Source organism: Hyla sarda, chromosome 5, assembly GCF_029499605.1.
Source record: "Hyla sarda isolate aHylSar1 chromosome 5, aHylSar1.hap1, whole genome shotgun sequence".
Classification (NCBI taxonomy): Eukaryota; Metazoa; Chordata; class Amphibia; order Anura; family Hylidae; genus Hyla; species Hyla sarda.
The window spans coordinates 264,717,645-264,738,398 of record NC_079193.1 but is presented as its reverse complement, the minus strand read 5'-3'; the positions used below and the strand labels follow the sequence as shown (position 1 = coordinate 264,738,398).

General features: G+C 43.9%; 1 protein-coding gene across 6 annotated transcripts in view; it reads right to left on the bottom strand.

Annotated features, from left to right (window-relative positions):
- Nucleotides 1–20,754, bottom strand: part of METTL4 (methyltransferase 4, N6-adenosine) — a 192,549-nt gene that overhangs the window by 154,511 nt on the left and 17,284 nt on the right. For all 6 annotated transcript variants that reach the window (XM_056521658.1, XM_056521659.1, XM_056521660.1 and 3 more), the window contains exon 3: nucleotides 18,416–18,788. In XM_056521658.1, coding sequence (XP_056377633.1) covers nucleotides 18,416–18,788 — 373 coding nt within the window. The remainder of the gene's footprint in view (nucleotides 1–18,415; nucleotides 18,789–20,754) is intronic.

Genomic DNA, 20,754 nt, shown 5'->3' with positions numbered 1-20,754 from the left:
CATATGGGGTATCGCCGTACTCTGGAGAAATTGTGTTACAAATTTTGGGGGGTATTTTCTGCATTTACCCTTTTTAAAAATGTAAAATTTTTGGGAAAACAAGCATTTTAGGTAAAAAAAAAAAAAATTTTTTTTTTTACATATGCAAAAGTCGTGAAACACCTGTGGGGTATAAAAGGTTCACTTAACCCCTTGTTACGTTCCCCGAGGGGTCTAGTTTCCAAAATGGTATGCCATGTGGGTTTTTTTTTTGCTGTCTTGGCACCATAGGGGCTTCCTAAATGCTGCATGCCCCCAGAGCAAAATTTGCTTTCAAAAAGCCAAATGTGACTCCTCTTCCGAGACCTGTAGTGCGCCAGCAGAGCACTTTTCACCCCCATATGGGGTGTTTTCTGAATCGGGAGAAATTGGGCTTCAAATTTTTAGGGGTATTTTCTGCTATTACCTTTTTTAAAAATGTGAAGTTTTTGGGAAAACAAGCATTTTAGATAAAAATTATTATTTTTTTACATTTGCAAAAGCCGTGAAACACCTGTGGGGTATAAAGGCTCACTTTACCCCTTGTTACGTTCCCCGAGGGGTCTAGTTTCTAAAATGGTATGCCTTGTGGTTTTTTTTTTTTTTTTTTTGCTGTTCTGGCACCATAAGGGCTTCCTAAATGCGACATGCCCCCCAAAAACTGTTTCAGAAAAACGTACTCTCCAAAATCCCCTTGTCGCTCCTTCCATTCTGAGCCCTCTACTGCGCCCGCCGAACACTTTACATAGACATATGAGGTATGTGCTTACTCGAGAGAAATTGGGCTACAAAAACAAGTAAAAATTTTCTCCTTTTACCCCTTGTAAAAATTCAAAAATTGGGTCTACAAGAACATGTGAGTGTAAAAAATTATGATTGTGAATTTTCTCCTTTTCTTTGCTGCTATTCCTGTGAAACACCTAACGGGTTAAAACGCTGACTGAATGTCATTTTGAATACTTTGGGGGGTGTAGTTTTTATAATGGGGTATTTCTAATATGAAGGTCCTTCAAATCCACTTCAAACCTGAACTGGTCCCTGAAAAATACAGAGTTTGAAAATTTTGTGAAAAATCGGAAAATTGCTGCTGAACTTTGAAGCCCTCTGGTGTCTTCCAAAAGTAAAAACACGTCAATTTTATGATGCAAACAAAGTAGACATATTGTATATGTGAACCAAAAAAAAAAAATGTATTCGTAATATCAATTTTCCTTACAAGCAGAAAGCTTCAAAGTTAGAAAAATGCAAAATTTTCTAATTTTTCATCAAATTTACGGATTTTTCACCAAGAAAGGATGCAAGTATCGACAAAAATGTATCACTATGTTAAAGTAGAATATGTCATGAAAAAACACAGTCTCGGAATCAGAATGATAACTAAAAGCATTCCAGAGTTATTAATGTTTAAAGTGACAGTGGTCAGATGTGCAAAAAACGCTCCGGTCCTTAAGGCCAAAATGGGCTTGGTCCTGAAGGGGTTAAAGGACTGTAGGTGACTGGTTCATACGTCTTTATCTAACCTACCCTATTAATAAGACATGGCTGGACAATTGTATCAACAAAGTACTTGCTGCCTTTTGTCTCAACCACTTTCCTTCTATAAGCTCTGGCAAGCAGGGCCCTCACTCCTCCTGTTTGAATATTTAGAGTGTATTTTGTAAATAAATGTCTAATTATTGTCTTTATTAGTATCCCCAAAATTGTGAAGGGCTGCAGAATCTGTTGGTGCTATATAAATAAATATTAGTATTATATTGTCCTTTTTCTCAACTCATTGCTCTTGTTTTCTGAAAGTGATACATGTGATTTACAACGCTTACTAGAAGCATAATCCTGGGAGATCAGTAACATCTCAATGTGTTCAACCACTCTTGCCATATATGACAATACAAATGCCTTTCTGCAGACAACAGCATAAACTTTCTTCAACCATTTTAAAATAAGGTCATGAAAGTGTTTGACTAATGCAAGAAAACAAAAACACAGTTTGATAAATTGAGTTTTTAAGAAGCAAAATACAACCGCTAAATAACTAATGAAATCCACAGACCATTATGCTGCAGTGTTAACTACATCAACACTTTGCTGTAGCAATTGTGTTAAATGCATACAAAGATGGAATATTTTCAGATTTCACACAATATGAAATTACTTCCTTTTTAAAGTGTACCAGTCGTTTACAAAAACTTTTTCCATAATGTAGATAATGGCATATGTAGATTTGTAATATTCATTGGTTAAAAAATGTGTACATTTTTGGGCAAAAAAATTTGTCCCTGCAGCTACTGCCTGTTTGTCTCTGTGCAGCGGCAAAAGACAATAAGTATGGACAGACAAGTAGAGCTCTGTGCAGGCTCCTGGCTTGTCAATCAAGCTGCTCTGTGAGCCGGGGGCATGTCACAGCACAGTAATTTGGGTTATAGTGTGGGTGAACAGGAGTCTGTAACGTGCTCACTTACTTAGTAAAATTTTGTTTAGAGGATGCAAACTCGCCCTAAAGTGTTCGCCATCCATCCCGGTTTTGAGCGCAGCAGGCGGGTCCCCCACCGGCAATCTCACTTTGGGTTCCAGAGGCAGGTGCCCGAATCCCGGCCCCCTTGTTGCATTTTTTTTTTTTTTAAACTATGGTTTTTATTAAGGAATTTTAATGTGTATACAAATCCAAAGAAGAGAGAAAAAAAAACACGCAAACAACATCACATAGGGCCGAGGCCCAAGAACAGTTGACATGGTATTAAGGGGGAGAAAAAAAAAAAAAACAGCAAATGGGTGGGCCAAGGCAGGCAAACTAAGCCACAGAAATCCCAACAAAGGCCCCCAGTACCCTGATGGTAGCAAAACAAATCAGTAACATTAACCATGAAAAAGCTTAAACATGCAAAAGTGTATGCGACTTCAAGTATAGGCAATAAGGCTAAGGGCCACAAACACAGGGAGAGGACATGTAGGGGGAAAACACACACAGTACGGACACAAAGACAGTCATACAAATACCACAAGAGGCAAAGGAAGGAGGAGTGAGAAAGAAGGAGAAGGGTCAAGAAAGAGTAGATGGGATTGATAAATCAAGGCGGTTGTCTATCAGAGAAAAGATCCCAAGGATCCTAGACAGAGAGGAATAAGGGGATATAATTATTTAAAGAGGCCGTGGGCGATTCCAGAGAGCGGATCTCGGGGGGGGGGGGGGGGGGGTGGCACCTCTTCCAACATTTGGCAATAAATGTTTTAGCAGCTAAGGCAATATGCACGAAAAGCCTAAAAGGTTTTTTTAGACAGAGTGGGATGAGAGAGATGGAGAAGGTGAATAAGGTGGTCTAAAGGGACAGAAACACCCAGAGCCTCAAAAAATCAGTCTCTGCACTGTTTTCCAGTAATCAGCTAGGAGAGGACAACCAGAAAATATGGTACACCGAACCCAGACCCACCCCACGATGCCAGCATTGAGGTGAAATGTTAGGATTCAGTCTATTCAACAGTTCCGGAGTAGGATACCAGCCCATAATTAGTTTATACTGTTTTTCCTTATAGGCGGTGCAAATCGATGCCTTAGAAGCTCTCTCCCAGATAACCCGCCACTGAGGTAGGGCAATGGTAATGTTGAGAACAGCCTCCCAACAACCCATATAGCGATGGGACGGTGGGTCGCCCTCGGAGGGCTGGAGAAGCAGAGAGTAAATGTCAAAGAGAAGGCCCCTCGCCGGAGGCCCACCATGGCACAACCTTTCAAATCCAGTGGGCACAGAGACCACAGTAGAGCCAGTTATCGAGGACAAAAAATGAAGCAACTGTAAATTGTGTAAGCGTTCAGACGAGGGGAGATCCCAACGAGCCCTCAATTGTTCAAAGGGTAGAAAAGAATGTGAGAGAGGGTCCACTACATCAGCCCAGCAGAAAAGGCCTTGAGATCCCCATTTACGCACCATAGCAGAAGACAAGTCAGAAGGAAAGTCCGGGTGATAAAGAAAAGACCGTAGAGGAGAGGAAGGAGAAAATAGTTTACATTTTACGGAGCAGTACCCCCAAACATATCTAGAGAATGACATGGGGCCTAGAAGAGGAGATATAGATAAAGAGGAGAGATAGTTGATGCCAGTGGGGACCAGAGAAGCACATTAGGGTGGACAGGAGCCAACCAAAGCTTCACCAGCTCCATCTAGTGGATGTACGCATGGTAGGAGCATGAAGCCGCTAGATGGCTCAAGTGTGCTTCCCAATAGTATTTGATCACATCCGGGACTGCCAGACACCCCATCGTCCTACTAGCCCTCATGACAGACATTGGGAGGCGGTGCCTCTTCCCATCCCAAATTAAATGAAAAAATTACCAACTTGAAAGAGCCAAGGGCAGAGAGTGGTACGCGAGTTGGCAACATCTCGAAAAAAATAGAGCAGTTTAGGAAGAATCGTCATTTTTACCGCCGCAATACGTCCGAAAAAGGCGATGTATTGTGAGCGCCATTTCTCCAGGAGAGCACGAAGTTCCCGAAAGAGGGGGAGATAATTAGTAGAGTAAAGGGAGGAGTATATGAACGCCCAAATATTTAATAGCAGAGAGAGACCATTTAAAAGAGTAGTTGGAGTGCAGGAGAGTGGAGAGAGACGTGGGGAGATACAGAGGAAGTGCTTCCGATTTTGAGAGATTAACTTTGTAGCCAGAAACCAAACCATAGACACGAAGAGCTTTATAAAGATTAGGCAGAGAAATTAAAGGACGGGAGAGTGTGAGAAGTACATTGTCAGTAAATTAACAGATCTTAAATTCCCTATCATGTAAGGGGATGCCAGTGATATCCGGGTCCCTCCTAATCATGGCAGCCAGAGGCTCAATGCACAAGGCAAAAACTAGGGGGGACAGCGTTCAACCCTGATGGGTCCCATTAGATGAAAGGAAAGATTGGAGAAGGAGCGTGAGGAAGCTTGAGGGAGGCAGTAGGAGAGGAGTAAAGACCCTGCAAAGCCGTTAGAAAATTACCTTTGAAACTAAATTTCTGGAGGGTAGCAAAGAGAAATGGCCACCCCAGTCTATCAAAAGCCTTTTCGGCATCCAAGCTAAGAATTAATGCCTGTTCGGACCACCGGTTGATTAAGTGAAAGAGATCAACCACCCTCCTGGTATTGTCACCGCTCTGATGACGGGGGATGAACCCAACCTGATCCTTATGGATAAGAGAAGGGAGAAAGTAGAAAAGCCTGACTGACAATACCTTGGAGAACAGCTTCAAATCAGAATTTAGGAGGGCAATAGGTCTAGAACTAGAGCAATCGTGAGGATCCTTTCCAGGCTTGGGAATCAGAGTGATTACGGAGTGCAAAAAGGACTGAAGGATCTCCTCCCCCCACACCCCATGAAAGAGTTAAAAATGGGGAATTAGTCTAGGTATAAGAATAGGGGAGTAAGTCTTATAATACAGATACATAAAGCCATCCTCCCCAGTGATAGGTGCATTGAGTATCTCACGATCAGCCTCCGACAGTGTAGGTAGGCCGCATTGTGAGAGATCGGACGGGAGTTGGTAGGAAAGGGAGTAAAGATTAGTATAGCAATCAACAAAGACGAGAAATATCAGCTGGGTGGTAATGAAGAACACCAGAAGAGTCCTTTAAGGCAGAGAGAGATTGTGCCACCGCTCGATCACGTAGGTGTCTGGCCAACATGGTATGGGCTTTGTTGCCTCTCATAAAAGCGTCGCTCAACTCTATGGAGAGCCAAGTCGCCCAACTGAGCCCGAACAGCCACTAAGCGCCTCAGGTCTGATAGAGAGGGGAGGGTAGGCCGTAAGAGAGCCTCCAGGCGAGTGACCTCCGCTCGGAGTTCCCGGGAGCGAGCCAGAGCATCACGCGTACCCAGAGCAATGCAATGCCCGCACCCTACCGACTTGGGGCCTCCCAGAGGACAGCCTGCAACGAGACTGAGCCCTCATTAGTTGCAAAGTAATCAGACACTTCTGTATCGACTCCCGGGAAGGTAACGATTTAAGGAGAGAATCATTTAGTCGCCACTGGCATCGTCGGAAGGGAAGGAGGAGAGGGAGAGCGGAGAATGGGGCAGTGGTCAGACCAAGAAATAGGTTCGAGAGAAGCAGTGGAGAGCATGCGCACCTTGAGGAGATTGCCAAAGAAATAATCAATGCGTGTATGCAGTTTATGGGTGATGCGAATAAAAGCTAAAAAAAAAAAAAAGAGCGCTCTGTCAGGCGTTTTATCCGCCATAGATCGTATAACGAAGAGGCCCATATCATCCATTGGAAAATTGTTAGCTTAGCGCAATTGGGCGGGGGTAGGAGGGGCAGCAAAGAGAGAGAGAGAAGGCGGTCTAGAGATGGGGAATAGATAAGATTACCTCCAAGTAACCAGGCAAAGGAAGGGTATTTATTAAGCCTAGCTAGGACTCTACGCAAAAATGGCATTTGAGAGGTGTTGGGTGCATAAATATTACAAAGCAGCAGCAGAACCCCACCCAGGACACCCTCTATCACCACATAACGCCCCTGGGGATCAAGAAAGGAGGAATTACCGGGAGACTAGGATAGCAACCCCTGCCTTTTTCCTATCAGAGTAGGTCTGTGGAAAGGGAGAAATTGAAAGGATCCAGAACGGTCAAAGCGTGTCTCCTGAAGGAAAATGATATCAGCCTGCAGCTCCACCAACTCCCGTTGTAACAAACGCCTCTTAGAGGGGGAGACAAACATTTAACATTCAGGGAGACAAACTTGACCATGGTGGATGATGAGAAAGAATACTGTCAATTAAGAGCCATACTCACAAAAGATCCCGGAAGAACCAGTGCGAATTGAGGAGAGGGTGGCTGGAGAACTCGGACCTCTGAGAAGAGAAAGGAGGAGCGACCTAAAGAAATAAGAGAACAGAAAAGGGAGACAAGGGGAGACACAAGGGCGAACAGAACAGACATACAACAAACCGACAGGACAACAGAGGACAAACAGAATACAACACATTTCAATAAGGTGAACCATTGACCAAGTAGCCAATGCGGAGGCCAGGACCACCAGAATGGACCAGAAGCCAGAGCATGAGCAGCCATTGCTAGAGCCTCGAGGGGGAGATATGGAAGTACACCAACAGAGAGCAACCACCATAAAGGCAGGCACCATACCCGAAAGCCACAGCAACAGATCACAGGTAAGCTACAGAAAATAAACCATTGGTGACCAAAAAATGCAGGGGGACTCGAGGGGAGGCTCCAGAGTCCCGAGGGGGAGATTTCCTCTGGGATCCAGGCCAGCAGGGCTCAACAGGCTGCCACACAGGACGCCAAGGAGGAGGAGGAGGAGACACCAGATTCCCAATCCACCAGCTGAGGTATCGGTTCCAAGGTGGAGCAGAAGGTCGGAAGATCAGAGAAGGAACATAAAACAGTGGAGCGTCCATCTCTAAGGGCATGCAGGGCAAATGGAAAGTTCCACCTATAAGGCATTTGGTGAGAGTGGAGGACCACCAGGAGGGGTTGAAGAATCCGACGTTTCCTGAGCATTAGCCAGGACAAATCCTGGAATAAATGAATAGGAGCCCCATCAAAATCAAAGTTCCTCAGGGATTGAGCCTTAGCCATGATGGCCTCCTTAACTTGAAAATCGTGCACACAGCAGACAATATCTCGGGGAGTGCCTGTATTAGATTTAGGGCAGAGGGCCCTATGAGTTCTATCCAGTTTCATCCTATGAGAAGGGGGCTTTCCCAAGGATGAGATTAAAGATGGCTTCCAGAGTGACGAAAAGATCCTCCTCATGGGTAGCCTCCGGCTTATATTGTTACGCCTCCCCCTATTATCCAGGTCTTCTACATGAGGATGGAGATCACAAAGAAAGTCAGTTTGAGAGGCAATCGTAGAGTGAAGCTGAGTAATGTAGGCCCTTGTGGTATCATGATTGTCCTCCAGGACCTCTACCTGGTCAGAAACATGCTGTAAATCCTGACGCAAGGAGGAAATTTCCGCCTGACAGGTATCTTTAACTTCAGCAATGAGAGAGCAGAAGTCCTCCTTAGTTGCAATTTGGGAAAGAAGCTGGCCTAGGTCAGGAAAATCTGACGAGGGTACAGAGAGGCCCAAGCAGGGTAGATCGTAATCTGAGACAGCATCCTAGGAGATTGAGGTAGGAACTGACACTGCATGTGCCACAGGCCCAGGAAGGGGATGAGAAGTCCCCTGAGGAGACGGGCGGGGGGCTCCGGAAGACATCACGCTGGCCAAGTGAGTCCTCTGCTGTTGCAGAGAGCTGTGAGGTGGACCACAAGCAGTCAGTGCAGGTGGGTCAGCAGCAGATCCCTTCAGGATGACCTGCACAGTTGAGCTGCACCCGAGTCCCCTGCCAGAAGGGATAGGTGAAGGGGGGGCTGAGCAGCCTGGAACACCCGTTGGCAGCAGGGAGCTGGCGTGAGGAGGAGGTGAGCCCAGCACCAGAGAAGCCCAAGATGGTAGGGCAACACACTGGCTAGGTGAGGGGGGGGGGGGGTAGTCTACCTGTGGGGGCAGCATAGTGGCACTGTGGGGAGCAGCAGACCCCACTGGGGGGGTTATACCAATCACCGCCGGGTTCCGGCTTGAAGGGGATGAGGAGGAATCTGCGGCCAAGGCGTCTGCAGGAGACAAGCAGTGCAGGGATGGCCAAGCCAAGTCACAGGGCACCAGCGGAGCAGCGGAGGCAGGCAGCAGTCAGGAGAAGGATTCTGTAGCCTCTGGCCACGCCCCTCAATTTCTTGCTTCTATCCACCCCTCCGAGCGGCTGCACCTGTCTTCAGAGCGCATGCGCTGTTTTGTTTTACACAGCTTTCTGTCCTGATTATGCAAGAGCTGTGCATCCCCAGAATCGCTCTGTAACTGTACATGCGCTCCATTAACAGCGTGCAGCACTCAGAGGGGTGGATAGAAACAATAAATGAATATGCAACAAGGTGGGGCGGGATTCAGGCGCCTGCCTCCGGAACCCAAAGCGAGATTGCCGGCGGGGGACCCGCCTGCTGTGCACAAAACCAGGATGGATAAAACCGGGATGGATGGAGGACACTTTAGAGGATGCAAACTCGCCCTAAACAAAAACTTTACTAAGTAAGTGAGCATGTTACAGACTCCTGTTCACCCACACTATAACCTAAAGTACTGGGTTTAGTGTGGGTGACCTTGCTGACAGTTTTAACTTTAATGCACAGAGCCCTGCTTGTCCTCAAAAATTAAAGGTACATTTAATGTTATTATTTATATTACCGTATTTATCGGGGTATACCACGCACCGGCCTATAACACGCACCCTCATTTTACCAAGGATATTTGGGTAAAAAAAGTTTTTTACCCAAATATCCATGATAAAATGAGGGTGCGTGTGTGCACGTGTATACCCCGATATACCCCCAGGAAAGGCAGGGGGAGAGAGGTCGTCGCTGCCCGCTTCTCTCCCCCTGCCTTTCCTGGGGTCTAGAGCGCTGCTGTCGGCCCTTTTCACCCCCTGGTTATCGGCGCCGCTGCCCGTTCTGTCCCCCTGACTATCGGTGCCGGCGCCGATAGCCAGGGGGAGAGAAGCGGCGCCGACAGCCAGGGGGAGAGAAGGGGCAGCGGCACCCATTGCCGGCGCCGCTGCCCCGTTGCCTCCCCCCATCCCCGGTGGCATAATTACCTGAGTCGGGTCCGCGCTGCTCCAGGCCTCCGTCGTGCGTCCCGAGCGTCGTTGCTATGCACGGCGCGGCGCTCTGACGTCATGCGCCGCGCCGTTCAGCGCATAGCAACGACGCCGGGGACGCACGACGTATACTAACGGCAGTGTGAAAGAAGCCTAAAGGAAAAAAAAAATGGTAATGGCACACTAGCCACCCTATTGCCATTTTGACACTTATGGCATATCTACAGTACATATAATATTTGTCAGGCAGCACCTATCCTGAGATTGAGGGCCCTCGCCAACTTGCTTGTGTCAGCCGAAGGTGATCGCAAAGCTGAAAACAGCCATGCAGGCTGTTATATGCATTTTGTGTAACTCCCTTTGACTTTAATGGGAGTTGCCTAAAGGGGGTAGCATTGCGATGCCTTTCCGTCCTCCAATTAACTTTACCCTCCCATCCAACGTTGTAACTGTGGGGACTAACTGACTCCTGTGTATATTTGCATACATTACAGTAGGGCTGCAACGATTTCATCGATAAAATTTAATAACAGTTATCCAGTTATCTCGTAATCGCACAATCATGAGTCTGCTGTGGGCTGGAGCAGGCAGTCAGGCGCTAGGCCGCACCGCAACAACCTTTGTCTACATGTCCCTGTCCCACCCTCCGCTGACCCACCAATCACAAGCTGCTGCTCTGCTTTTCTCTCCCACCGCCTGTGGACACACTACGCCGTGCCTCGATTTTATGGAGTTGCAGCCTGCACTGTAGGACCTCACCGTACTGCTGCCGACAGTAAGCTAGTTTCCTGCTGTATAATGCGCCCTGCTCAGGGCTCATGCTGCCACTGTTATATTTATAGTTACTTTTATATTATCATACACATTGGGGGGGTTTGTGCAGAGCATTGCACCCTAATGTCTGTAGTACAGACACTAGGATGCAATGCTGTGCACATACCCCTATGTGTATGTAGTACTTATACACTGCTATACATATGGGGGTAATGTGCATAGCTTTGCACCCTAGTGTTCGTAGTACAGACACTAGGGCAGTGGTCTTCAAACTGTGGCCCTCCAGATGTGGCAAAACTACAATTCCCAGCATGCCCGGACAGCTGTTGGCTGTCCGGGCATGCTGGGAGTTGTAGTTTTGCCACATCTGGAGGGCCACAGTTTGAAGACCGCTACACTAGGGTGAAATGCTCTGCTATATTTAAAAAAAAAAAAAAAAAAAAAAAGGATTAAAATGTAAACATGTAAATAGACCCCTCCCCAATAAAAATCAGTCCCCCTTTTTCTTATTGTATACTATAAAAGTGAGAATAAAAATTTACATATTTGATATTGCCACATGGGTAACTGTCTGAAGCATAAAAATGATAATGTTTGAAGAATTATTTAAAAAAAATAAAAATAAATCAATGATTTACTAACATTTTAATTTAAATATTTCAGTTACCCATGCAGCAATATCAAATATGTCATTTTGCAAATTTGGACTACAGATCACATCAGGGAACTGAACGGTATACAACGGGGTATTTCAGTGTGATACTGTTCTGCCAGCTCTCGCTTATTACATATCAGGCTAAGATACCACAGATCTGCAGACAGTATCACACATTGGGCTGAAATACACCAGCTCAGCAGTAAGTAATATACATAATATCAGGCTGAGATGCCTTATATCCGCAGATAGTATCACACATGAAGCTATGATTAATGGGAAGTTGATTTAAAGGGATCTTGTGCCAAATAGTGCTTATACTATGGATAGTAGTAGTAGACAGCAAGTATATGTCTACAGTGCGAAAAGGATTGATTTCATTTCTTTCCTTTTTTGGTGCTAAAATACAGAAAGACGAACTAGAAAATGCAAGTGAAGCGGTTTGCTGCTGCACCTCCACAATCTCATTTCTTAGAGCAAGCTGCTCTGTCTGTACTTTTGCCTGCACATTTATAATTTTTCTCAGGTGTCAAAAACTTTAAAATTTAAAAATCTTGGGTCCAGCGCAGCGGAAGTAATGACAGAATCATGGACTTGTTCTGGAAGGATATCACTCCTGCTGTGGAGCTGGTTGGTTGCAGTGGATTGGAAGCACCTCATGGCCAAATATTCAAAAGATACAGATTCACTGAACCTCGCAGTAGAAGGTGCCTCAAGAACACTCCATTCTTCTGGCTTTAGGTTCTGATGGGTCTGACAGGATTGCAGTTACTGGACACATTTGTTCAAGGAGTCTTTCAAAGTGCAGTTCCATCTGGTGCTGACATCTTGCAGTGGTTTATGTTACAATGTACCCATCTCATCTGCTTCTCCTTTCCTTTTTTCTCAAGTGTTTAACTAGTCCCTGCCACTGACATCTAGTCCCTGCCAATGACCGTTGTTTCTTTAAATTCCTGGATTCTTCAATGCACCATTATAACCAGCTGCAAAGTGTGGCCAGTGCAGTGGATACTGGACCATCCACACTTCTCCAAGATGTTTGCTAGTAGTAAATTGCTACGCTGCTCCATATGTCTGCAGTGAAGATAAATCTGCTGCTTTTATTAGCGCTAATGGTATCCTTCACATTCTGAAAAGCCTCCTTGTAGTTCCTGCAGTCCTGCTGCCACTGCATTGACTACCGTATATGGACAATTGACTAATGTGGCACTGGCTTTTGCATGGCTAACCAACAGGCACAAGGATGACATATAATGCTACTAACTGAGTACCCGGCGTTGCCCGGTTTTTCCTTCCTAATCCTTGTTGGGGAGGAAAATAAAGGAGGAAGGCTTTTGACTTCATATCCTGTCCTCATATATTGTTGTCATATCCCGACCCGTAATATGTGTACCAGGTATTGAAATATCTCCAGCCATATAGAAGTTATGTGAGAACATACTATTGATTTGCATGGGACTTTAAACAAAACCCCAACCCTGACAAATGGGGGTAGTTAAGGGTTAAATTAACTATCCTATATTTTAAGTGGACATATAAGTAGCAAGTGACCAAGTATTATGGAAGCATCTCCAGCCGTTTGGAAGTTATGCAGTAACATATATTTCCCATAGACTTGTATAGGACTTGAAAAAAAAAAAACCCGACCCTGGCAAATGGGGGTGAGGAAGGGTTAAATCACCTATCCTATGTTTGTTGTTGACATATAAGTAACATGTGTGCAAAGTGTCATGTTAATATATTTAGCCGTTTGGACATGATGCTGGAACATACACACACACACACACACACACTATTGCAAACCCGACGGGTTTGTCGGGTTGTGCGCCAGATTCTGTTGCATTGCGCCAGATATTCTGTCTGCGCCAGAATTTTCGCCAGAATTTAAAAAAAACCCGACTAACTCTCCATTTTGCTAAGAAAACCTTAAAAGGGGCGTGGCCCCAGTGGAAAGGAGGCGTGGTCTCCTAAAAGGGGCGTGTTCCCGACATTTTCACAAAAACCCAACATATTTACTAAGGTCTCCACATAAAATGTGGTGGATTTGAGCTGAGGAAAACCAGACAGATCAGAGCATGAGTAAAAAAAAGCAAAGTGTAGGGAAAGCGGAAAATGTAGGGAAACCTCAGTAAATACCGTGGAAAATAAATTGTAGGGAATTAAAACCCACAAAGAAACCTACACTAAACTCTTCATAAATAAGGGCCATTGAGAGAGAGAGATATATAGATATATAGATATATATATATATATATATATATATATATATATATATATATATATATATATATATATATATATTTCTGTCTAACATTCATATATAAAACATATGAGTAGGTTTGACAGAGCTTTTTACCTGCATAATGCCGTAGTGCTTCCAGGCCATGTAAGCTCTGCTTTGCACACTTTGTAGATGTCTACCTTGTTTGAAGTTTGTTTAACCCCTTAAGGACCGGAGGTTTTTTCGTTTTTGCATTTTCGTTTTTTGCTCCTTGCCTTTAAAAAATCATAACTCTTTCAAATTTACACCTAAAAATCCATATGATGGCTTATTTTTTGCGCCACCAATTCTACTTTGTAATGACGTCAGTCATTTTGCCCAAAAATCTATGGTGAAGCGGGAAAAAAAATCATTGTGCGACAAAATTGAAAAAAAAACGCTGTTTTGTAACTTTTGGGGGCTTCCGTTTCTACGTAGTACATTTTTCGGTAAAAATGACACCTGATATGTATTCTGTAGGTCCATACGATTAAAATGATACCCTACTTATATAGGTTTGATTTTGTCGGACTTCTGGAAAAAATCATAACTACATGCAGGAAAATTAATACGTTTAAAATTGTCATCTTCTGACCCCTATAACTTTTTTATTTTTCCGTGTATGGGGCGGTATGAGCGCTCATTTTTTGCGCCGTGATCTGAAGTTTTTAACGGTACCATTTTTGCATTGATAGGACTTATTGATCACTTTTTATTCATTTTTAAATGATATAAAAAGTGACCAAAAATGCACTATTTTGGACTTTGGAATTTTTTTTGCGCGCACGCCATTGACCGAGCGGTTTAATTAATGATATATTTTTATAATTCGGACATTTCCGCACGCGGTGATACCACATATGTTTATTTTTATTTACACTGTGTTTTGTTTTTATTGGAAAAGGGGGGTGATTCAAACTTTTAATAGGGGAGGAGTTAAATGATCTTTATTCACTTTTTTTTTTCACTTTTTTTTTGCAGTGTTATAGGTCCCATAGGGACCTATAACACTGCACACACTGATCTTCTATGTTGATCACTGGTTTCTCATAGGAAACCAGTGATCAACGATTCTGCCGGATGACTGCTCATGCCTGGATCTCAGGCACTGAGCAGTCATTCGGCGATCGGACAGCGAGGAGGCAGGAAGGGGCCCTCCCGCTGTCCTGTCAGCTGTTCGGGATGCCGCGATTAGCCGCGGCTATCCCGAACAGCTCGACTGAGCTAGCCGGGAACTTTCACTTTCACTTTTAGCCGCGCGGCTCAGCTTTGAGCGCGCAGCTAAAGGGTTAATAGCGCGCGGCGCCGCGATCGGCGCTGCGCGCTATTAGAGGCGGGTCCCGGCTTCACTATGACGCCGGGCCCGCCATGATATGACGCGGGGTTACTGTGTAACCCCGCGTTATATCAGAAGAGCAGGACCAAGGACGTACCGGTACGTCCTTGGTCCTTAAGGGGTTAAGTTTGTTCTGTTACTCATTAACTTTTTTAACTCCTTAAGGATGCAGGGCTTACAGGTACGCCCTGACGTCCTGGTACTTAAGGACTCAGGGCGTACCTGTAAGTCCCGAGTCCCGCTAACGAGGTTTAAACCGTTCTCACGAGCGGAGAACGGGTTAAACCCCGTGGGTCCCAGATGCTACGGGCAGCCAGGACCCACGGCTAATGCCAAAGGCAATCAAAGTTGATCGCGGCATCTAAAGTGAAAGTCAAACTATCCCGGCAGCTCAGTGGAGCTAATCGAGACTATCGTGACAGAAATGCGATGCCCCGAAAAGCTTACTAGACGACAGGAGGGTCCTCACCTGCCTCCTGGTCGTCTGATTGGCGATTTACTGTTTCATGCCTGCTCAGCAGGCTGGAGCAGCAGAGAGCCGATAACACTGTAAAAATGCCAACTATGGGATTTTTACATTATCTGTTTTAATCCATTATAGTCTGTTATGAATAACAGAGGTTATTTTGTGACGGAAGATAGTAACGGGAGAAATAGTGCATGCACTATTTCTTCCGTTCATTCTCCTATCACAAAATAACACCCGTTAGTAATAACGGGCTATAACGGGTTAAAACGGATAATGTAAAAATCCCATAGACTATAATGGGATTTTCTACCGGACGTATTGGATTTTCTAACTGCCGTTTAATGGCCGACTTTCAGGGTTTTCATAACGGAACATAAAACGGATCTTTAACCCCTTAAGGACTCAGCCCATTTTGGCCTTAAGGACTCAGACAATTAAATTTTTACGTTTTCATTTTTTCCTCCTCGCCTTCTAAAAATCATAACTCTTATGTTTTCATCCACAGACTAGTATGAGGGCTTGTTTTTTGCACGACCAGTTGTCCTTTGTAATGACATCACTCATTATATCATGAAATGTATGGCGCAATCAAAAAACACTATTTTTGTGGGGAAATTAAAACGAAAAACGCAATTTTGCTAATTTTGGAAGGTTTCGTTTTCACGCCGTACAATTTATGGTAAAAATTATGTGTGTTCTTTATTCTGAGGGTCAATACGATTAAAATGATACCCATTATTACATACTTTTCTATTATTGTTGCGCTTAAAAAAAATGTCTAATGACCTCTAACTTTTTTATTTTTCCGTATAAGCGGCGGTATGGGGGCTCATTTTTTGCGCCATGATCTGTACTTTTTTTTGATACCACATTTGCATATAAAAAACTTTTAATACATTTTTTATAATTTTTTTAAAAATAAAATGTATTAAAAAAGTAGGAATTTTGGCCTTTTTTTTTTTTTTTTCCCGTTCACGCCGTTCACCGTACGGGATCATTAACATTTTATTTTAATAGTTCGGACATTTACGCACGCGGCGATACCAAATATGTCTATAAAAAAAAAATTTTAACGCTTTTTGGGGGTAAAATAGGAAAAAACGGACGTTTTACTTTTTTATTGGGGGGAGGGGATTTTTCTTACTTTTACATTTTTTTTTTTTTACACTTGAATAGTCCCCATAGGGGACTATTCATAGCAATACCATGATTGCTAATACTGATCTGTTCTATGTATAGGACATAGAACAGATCAGTGTTTTCGGTGATCTTCTGCTCTGGTCTGCTCGATCACAGACCAGAGCAGGAGACGCCGGGAGCCGGACGGAGGAAGGAGAGTGGACCTCCGTGCGGCGTTATGAATGATCGGATCCCCGCAGCAGCGCTGCGGGCGATCCGATCATTCATTCAAATCGCGCACTGCCGCAGATGCCAGGATCTGTATTGATCCCGGCACCTGAAGGGTTAATGGCGGACGCCCGCGAGATCGCGGGCGTCGGCCATTGCCGGCGGGTCCCTGGCTGCGATCAGCAGCCGGGATCAGCCGCGCATGACACGGGCATCGCTCCGATGCCCGCGGTTATGCATAGGACGTAAATGTACGTCCTGGTGCGTTAAGTACCACCTCACCAGGACGTACATTTAAGTCCTGCGTCCATAAGGGGTTAAAATGGATGAATTTTATAGTGTGAAAGCAGCCTAAGAGAAGGAGGACAGAGAGGGCAGTGTAGGTGGGAGAGGTGTTATAGCGCAGAGGCATCTCAGAGCATGTGCCATGCCTACTTCACAGCGGGAATGAAGAGAGGTTTTTTTAGTGGAATGTGGCCAAACTACAGGTACCGTTAGTATCATTGCGATAATAGCTATATAACCATGTCAGCATTTTGCTACATGTTTTCCATGTGATTCTCTAATCAGCCAGATGTGTCCACCATCAAAAAGATAGAGCTGTCTGTCCCTTACATCCCGGGGGTAGTGTAGGTTCTAAGGCCCCAGACTCAAAAGCTGGAAACACGCTGCCAGACGAGGGTCAACGCTTTCCCAACATATCTACTGGTAATTGACCAAGTCACCCCCTGGAATCTGCCAAACATCAGCAGGTGGCCAGGACAGCAGCAATAATGACTTTCTGACCATATGATACCTACTTTTAGGTGTAGGCCCTCTGAACCTACACTACATTGAAACATAAAGGACACACCAATGAAAACTATGAGGGCGGCAGAACTTTCTTTAAAGTAGAGAACATTAAAGGCTAAATAGCTGTTAGTCTTGATTACTAAATAAGGGTTGCTTTGGGTTTAATAATGATTGCAAATGCTTAAACGGGCTCTCCGGTGGAAAACAAGTTATTTTAAATTAACTGGCGCCAGAAAGTTAAACAGATGTCTAAATTACTTCTACTAAAAAATCAATCCTTTCAGTACTTATCAGCTACTGTTTACTACAGAGAAAGTTCTTTTCTTTTTGAATTTATTTTCTGTCTGACCACAGTACTGCCTGCTGACATCTCTGTCCATGTCAGGAACTGTCCAAGAAGGAAAGGTTTGCAATGGGGATTTGCTCCTGCTCTGGACAGTTCTTGACATGAACAGAGGTGTCAGTAGAGAGCACTGTCATCAGAAAGAAAAGAAATTCAAAAAGAAAAGAAGGATTAAGATTTTTTTAAATAGAAGTAATATACATATCTGTATAACTTTCTGGAACCAGTTGATTTAAAATAAATTGTTTTCCACCGGAATACCACTTTAAGGCCGCGTTCCCACAAGCAGGCAAAACTAAGTCACCATGTGTTCACCAATGGCTGCACAATGTTCCTGGGATTAACAATATTGTGTGGCCATCGGAGAACACATTGGGTGTTGTGTCAGCTACATGTTCACAGGCATGTGTGTTTTGCACCCATGGTTCCCCACAACACAAGGGATAACACACTAGTCGTTGTTCAACACATTACTCACCAAATTTCTTTGAGGTAGAAATAAAGGAGTTCCCTGGGACTGGAGACGCTAACCCTAGCATTGCTGATATCAGACCACCACTAATTGGAAGAATAGCACAGCACAGTTTAAACTTTATTACCCCTTACTTTATTGTCAAGAAAGGGAAAAGGCAATAAAAATGTGTGTATTTCTTCCTCAGGTTGTCTCTACTTTTGTCTGTTAACCACATTAACAGTTAAATACCTTTAGTCAGAATTAAAAACCAATAGGTATTTATCTATAAAAGTTTCAAAAAACATAATTAACAGAGCTAGAGAAATGAAGGTACTTACAATGCAGAAGGGGATCCATGTATGAAATATCTGAAAGTAGAAAGTTACTTTTGGGTGGTATGAGATATTGCTCACCCATTATGTGGATAATCTGAGGAAAATCTGAAGCGTTTTCTGTAATGTGTAATAAATAGTCTCCATCATGGGAAAATGGACTTTCTGTGTCAAGAACCTTTACAGCATATTCAGGTAAAGAAACCAAAGGCATGTCCTTGGACATATCACAGAGATCAGCCAAGTTCTTTTTGTTGCCGTACAATTTAGATACAATTTTACTTTCTTGTTCTTCTGACCCTGATGGGGAGTGAAGCAGCCCTTTGTTAAACCCTTCTTGAATCAGCAGCCGTGATCCTTCTGAAATTAGATCATTTATCTGGAAAGGAAGAAAAGAAAAAACAATATGTAAACAGACTATTTTCCCATAACTAATGAGAAAACATAACATAGGAACACTTATTTTGCACTTTCAGCTTCAGTTTTTACTGAAAATGATGACTATGCTATGACAATATATACCACTGATTAGTTACCAAGTGACATCTACATTACTCCCGTGGGAAAAAAAAAAAAATTTTTTAATTAACTGGTGCCAGAAAGTTAAACAGATTTGTAAATTGCTTCTATTCAAAAATCTTAATCCTTCCAGTTTATTTTCTATTTGGATTTCTGTTCTGTCACGACCACAGTGCTCTCTGCTGACCTCTGCTGTCCATTTTAGGAACTGTCCAGAGCAGGAGAAAATCCCCAGTGCAAACATATGCTGCTTTAGACAGTTCCTAAAATGGACAGCAGAGAGCACTGGAGTCATGACAGAACAGAAATCCAAAAATAAAAGCATTTCCTCTGTAGTATACAGAAGGGATCGACCGATTATCATTTTGGCCGATATTATTGTCAGATATTCACAATTTTGGACATTATCGGTATCGGCAATTACTTTGCTGATATGCCGATAATGCCCCGCCCTGCCCCCGGCCAGAGACGACCACCGCCACCGCTGCCTCCCCCATCTTCTGGCCACATACCGCTGCCGCTGCCCCATCACCTGTTGTAATTACCTGCTCCCGGGGTCCGAGATACTTCTGGCTCCTGCGGCGTCCTGCGCTGTTGCTGTGCGCAGCGACAAACGACGTCCTCAACGAGACGTCACCATCAGTGCGCACAGTGACAGTGCAGGATGCCGCCGGAGCCAGAAGTATCGCGGACCCCGGGAACAGGTAATTATAACACCAGGAATGGGGGAGGCAATGGGGCAGCGGTGGTAGTTTGACTAGGGAGGACCCCAGGCACCCGCTTTAAATCATCGATCTGCAGCGGCTTCTGCCCTGCCGGGGGGGGGCGCGGGGCGAGAAATAGCCAATAACTTATACCGGGATATCAGTATAAGTTATCGGCTAGCGGCCTGAAAGATACCAGATTATCGGTATCGGCCCTAAAAAAAAAATCAATATCGGTCGATCCCTAGTATACAGCCCCTAAAAAGTACTGGAAGGATTACAAATTTTTAATAGAAGTAATTTACAAATCTGTTTAACTTTCTGGCACCAGTTGATTTAAAAAAAAAAATAAATTTAAAAAAAAGTTTTCCACGGGAGTACCCATTTAAGTAAACTAGGTCTGATCTTTTCAAGCCTTAGGTTATGCTGTGGGTGCACTGAAATATATATAATATATTTATTTATATTTCTATTTGAAAAACCTTTTTGACTGTATTCCAATCTATACCCACGGCAGAGACCAAAAACACACGTATGTAATGGACACACAGGTACTCTGGCTGATTAACCAGTCTTGCACCCATGAGATCACCAGAAGACATTAAAAAAAAAAAATTATAATGATTGCGCCAGATGCAAATTGTTAGGCTCCAGCAATGTGCAGTGTTAGAATGGAGGACAGAAGACTTTGGGGTTGACTTGACCTGTTCCCTAGAATGCAAAACTTGTTAAAATTATCCGCTCACCTAATATACACCTTAACTACAAATAAGGAGATGAACCCAGTATAAAGACACGCTAAAGAGCTTGAATGAACCGATAACTATGCTATCTTTAGACTGTGAATTAATAAGTAAGGTTTATCATTAATTTTATTTTTTTTATTTTTTATAAAACAGGTAACCGCTCTGTCCATGAGATGAAGCATTAAAGGAGTCCGCTATTTCACTGGAATGCTCTAGCATAAATTTGAAATCTATCTTGTTCTCTAATGGCAATGCCTAATATTCTAGGGTTTCTAAGCACAGATTCTAAGACTTTGTCCCAATCATCTTGTTGACCTGAGAACAGGTAGGGGAGCATGCCGTAAGTGTATGGCGCTGCAGGCTAGTATTTTGCGCA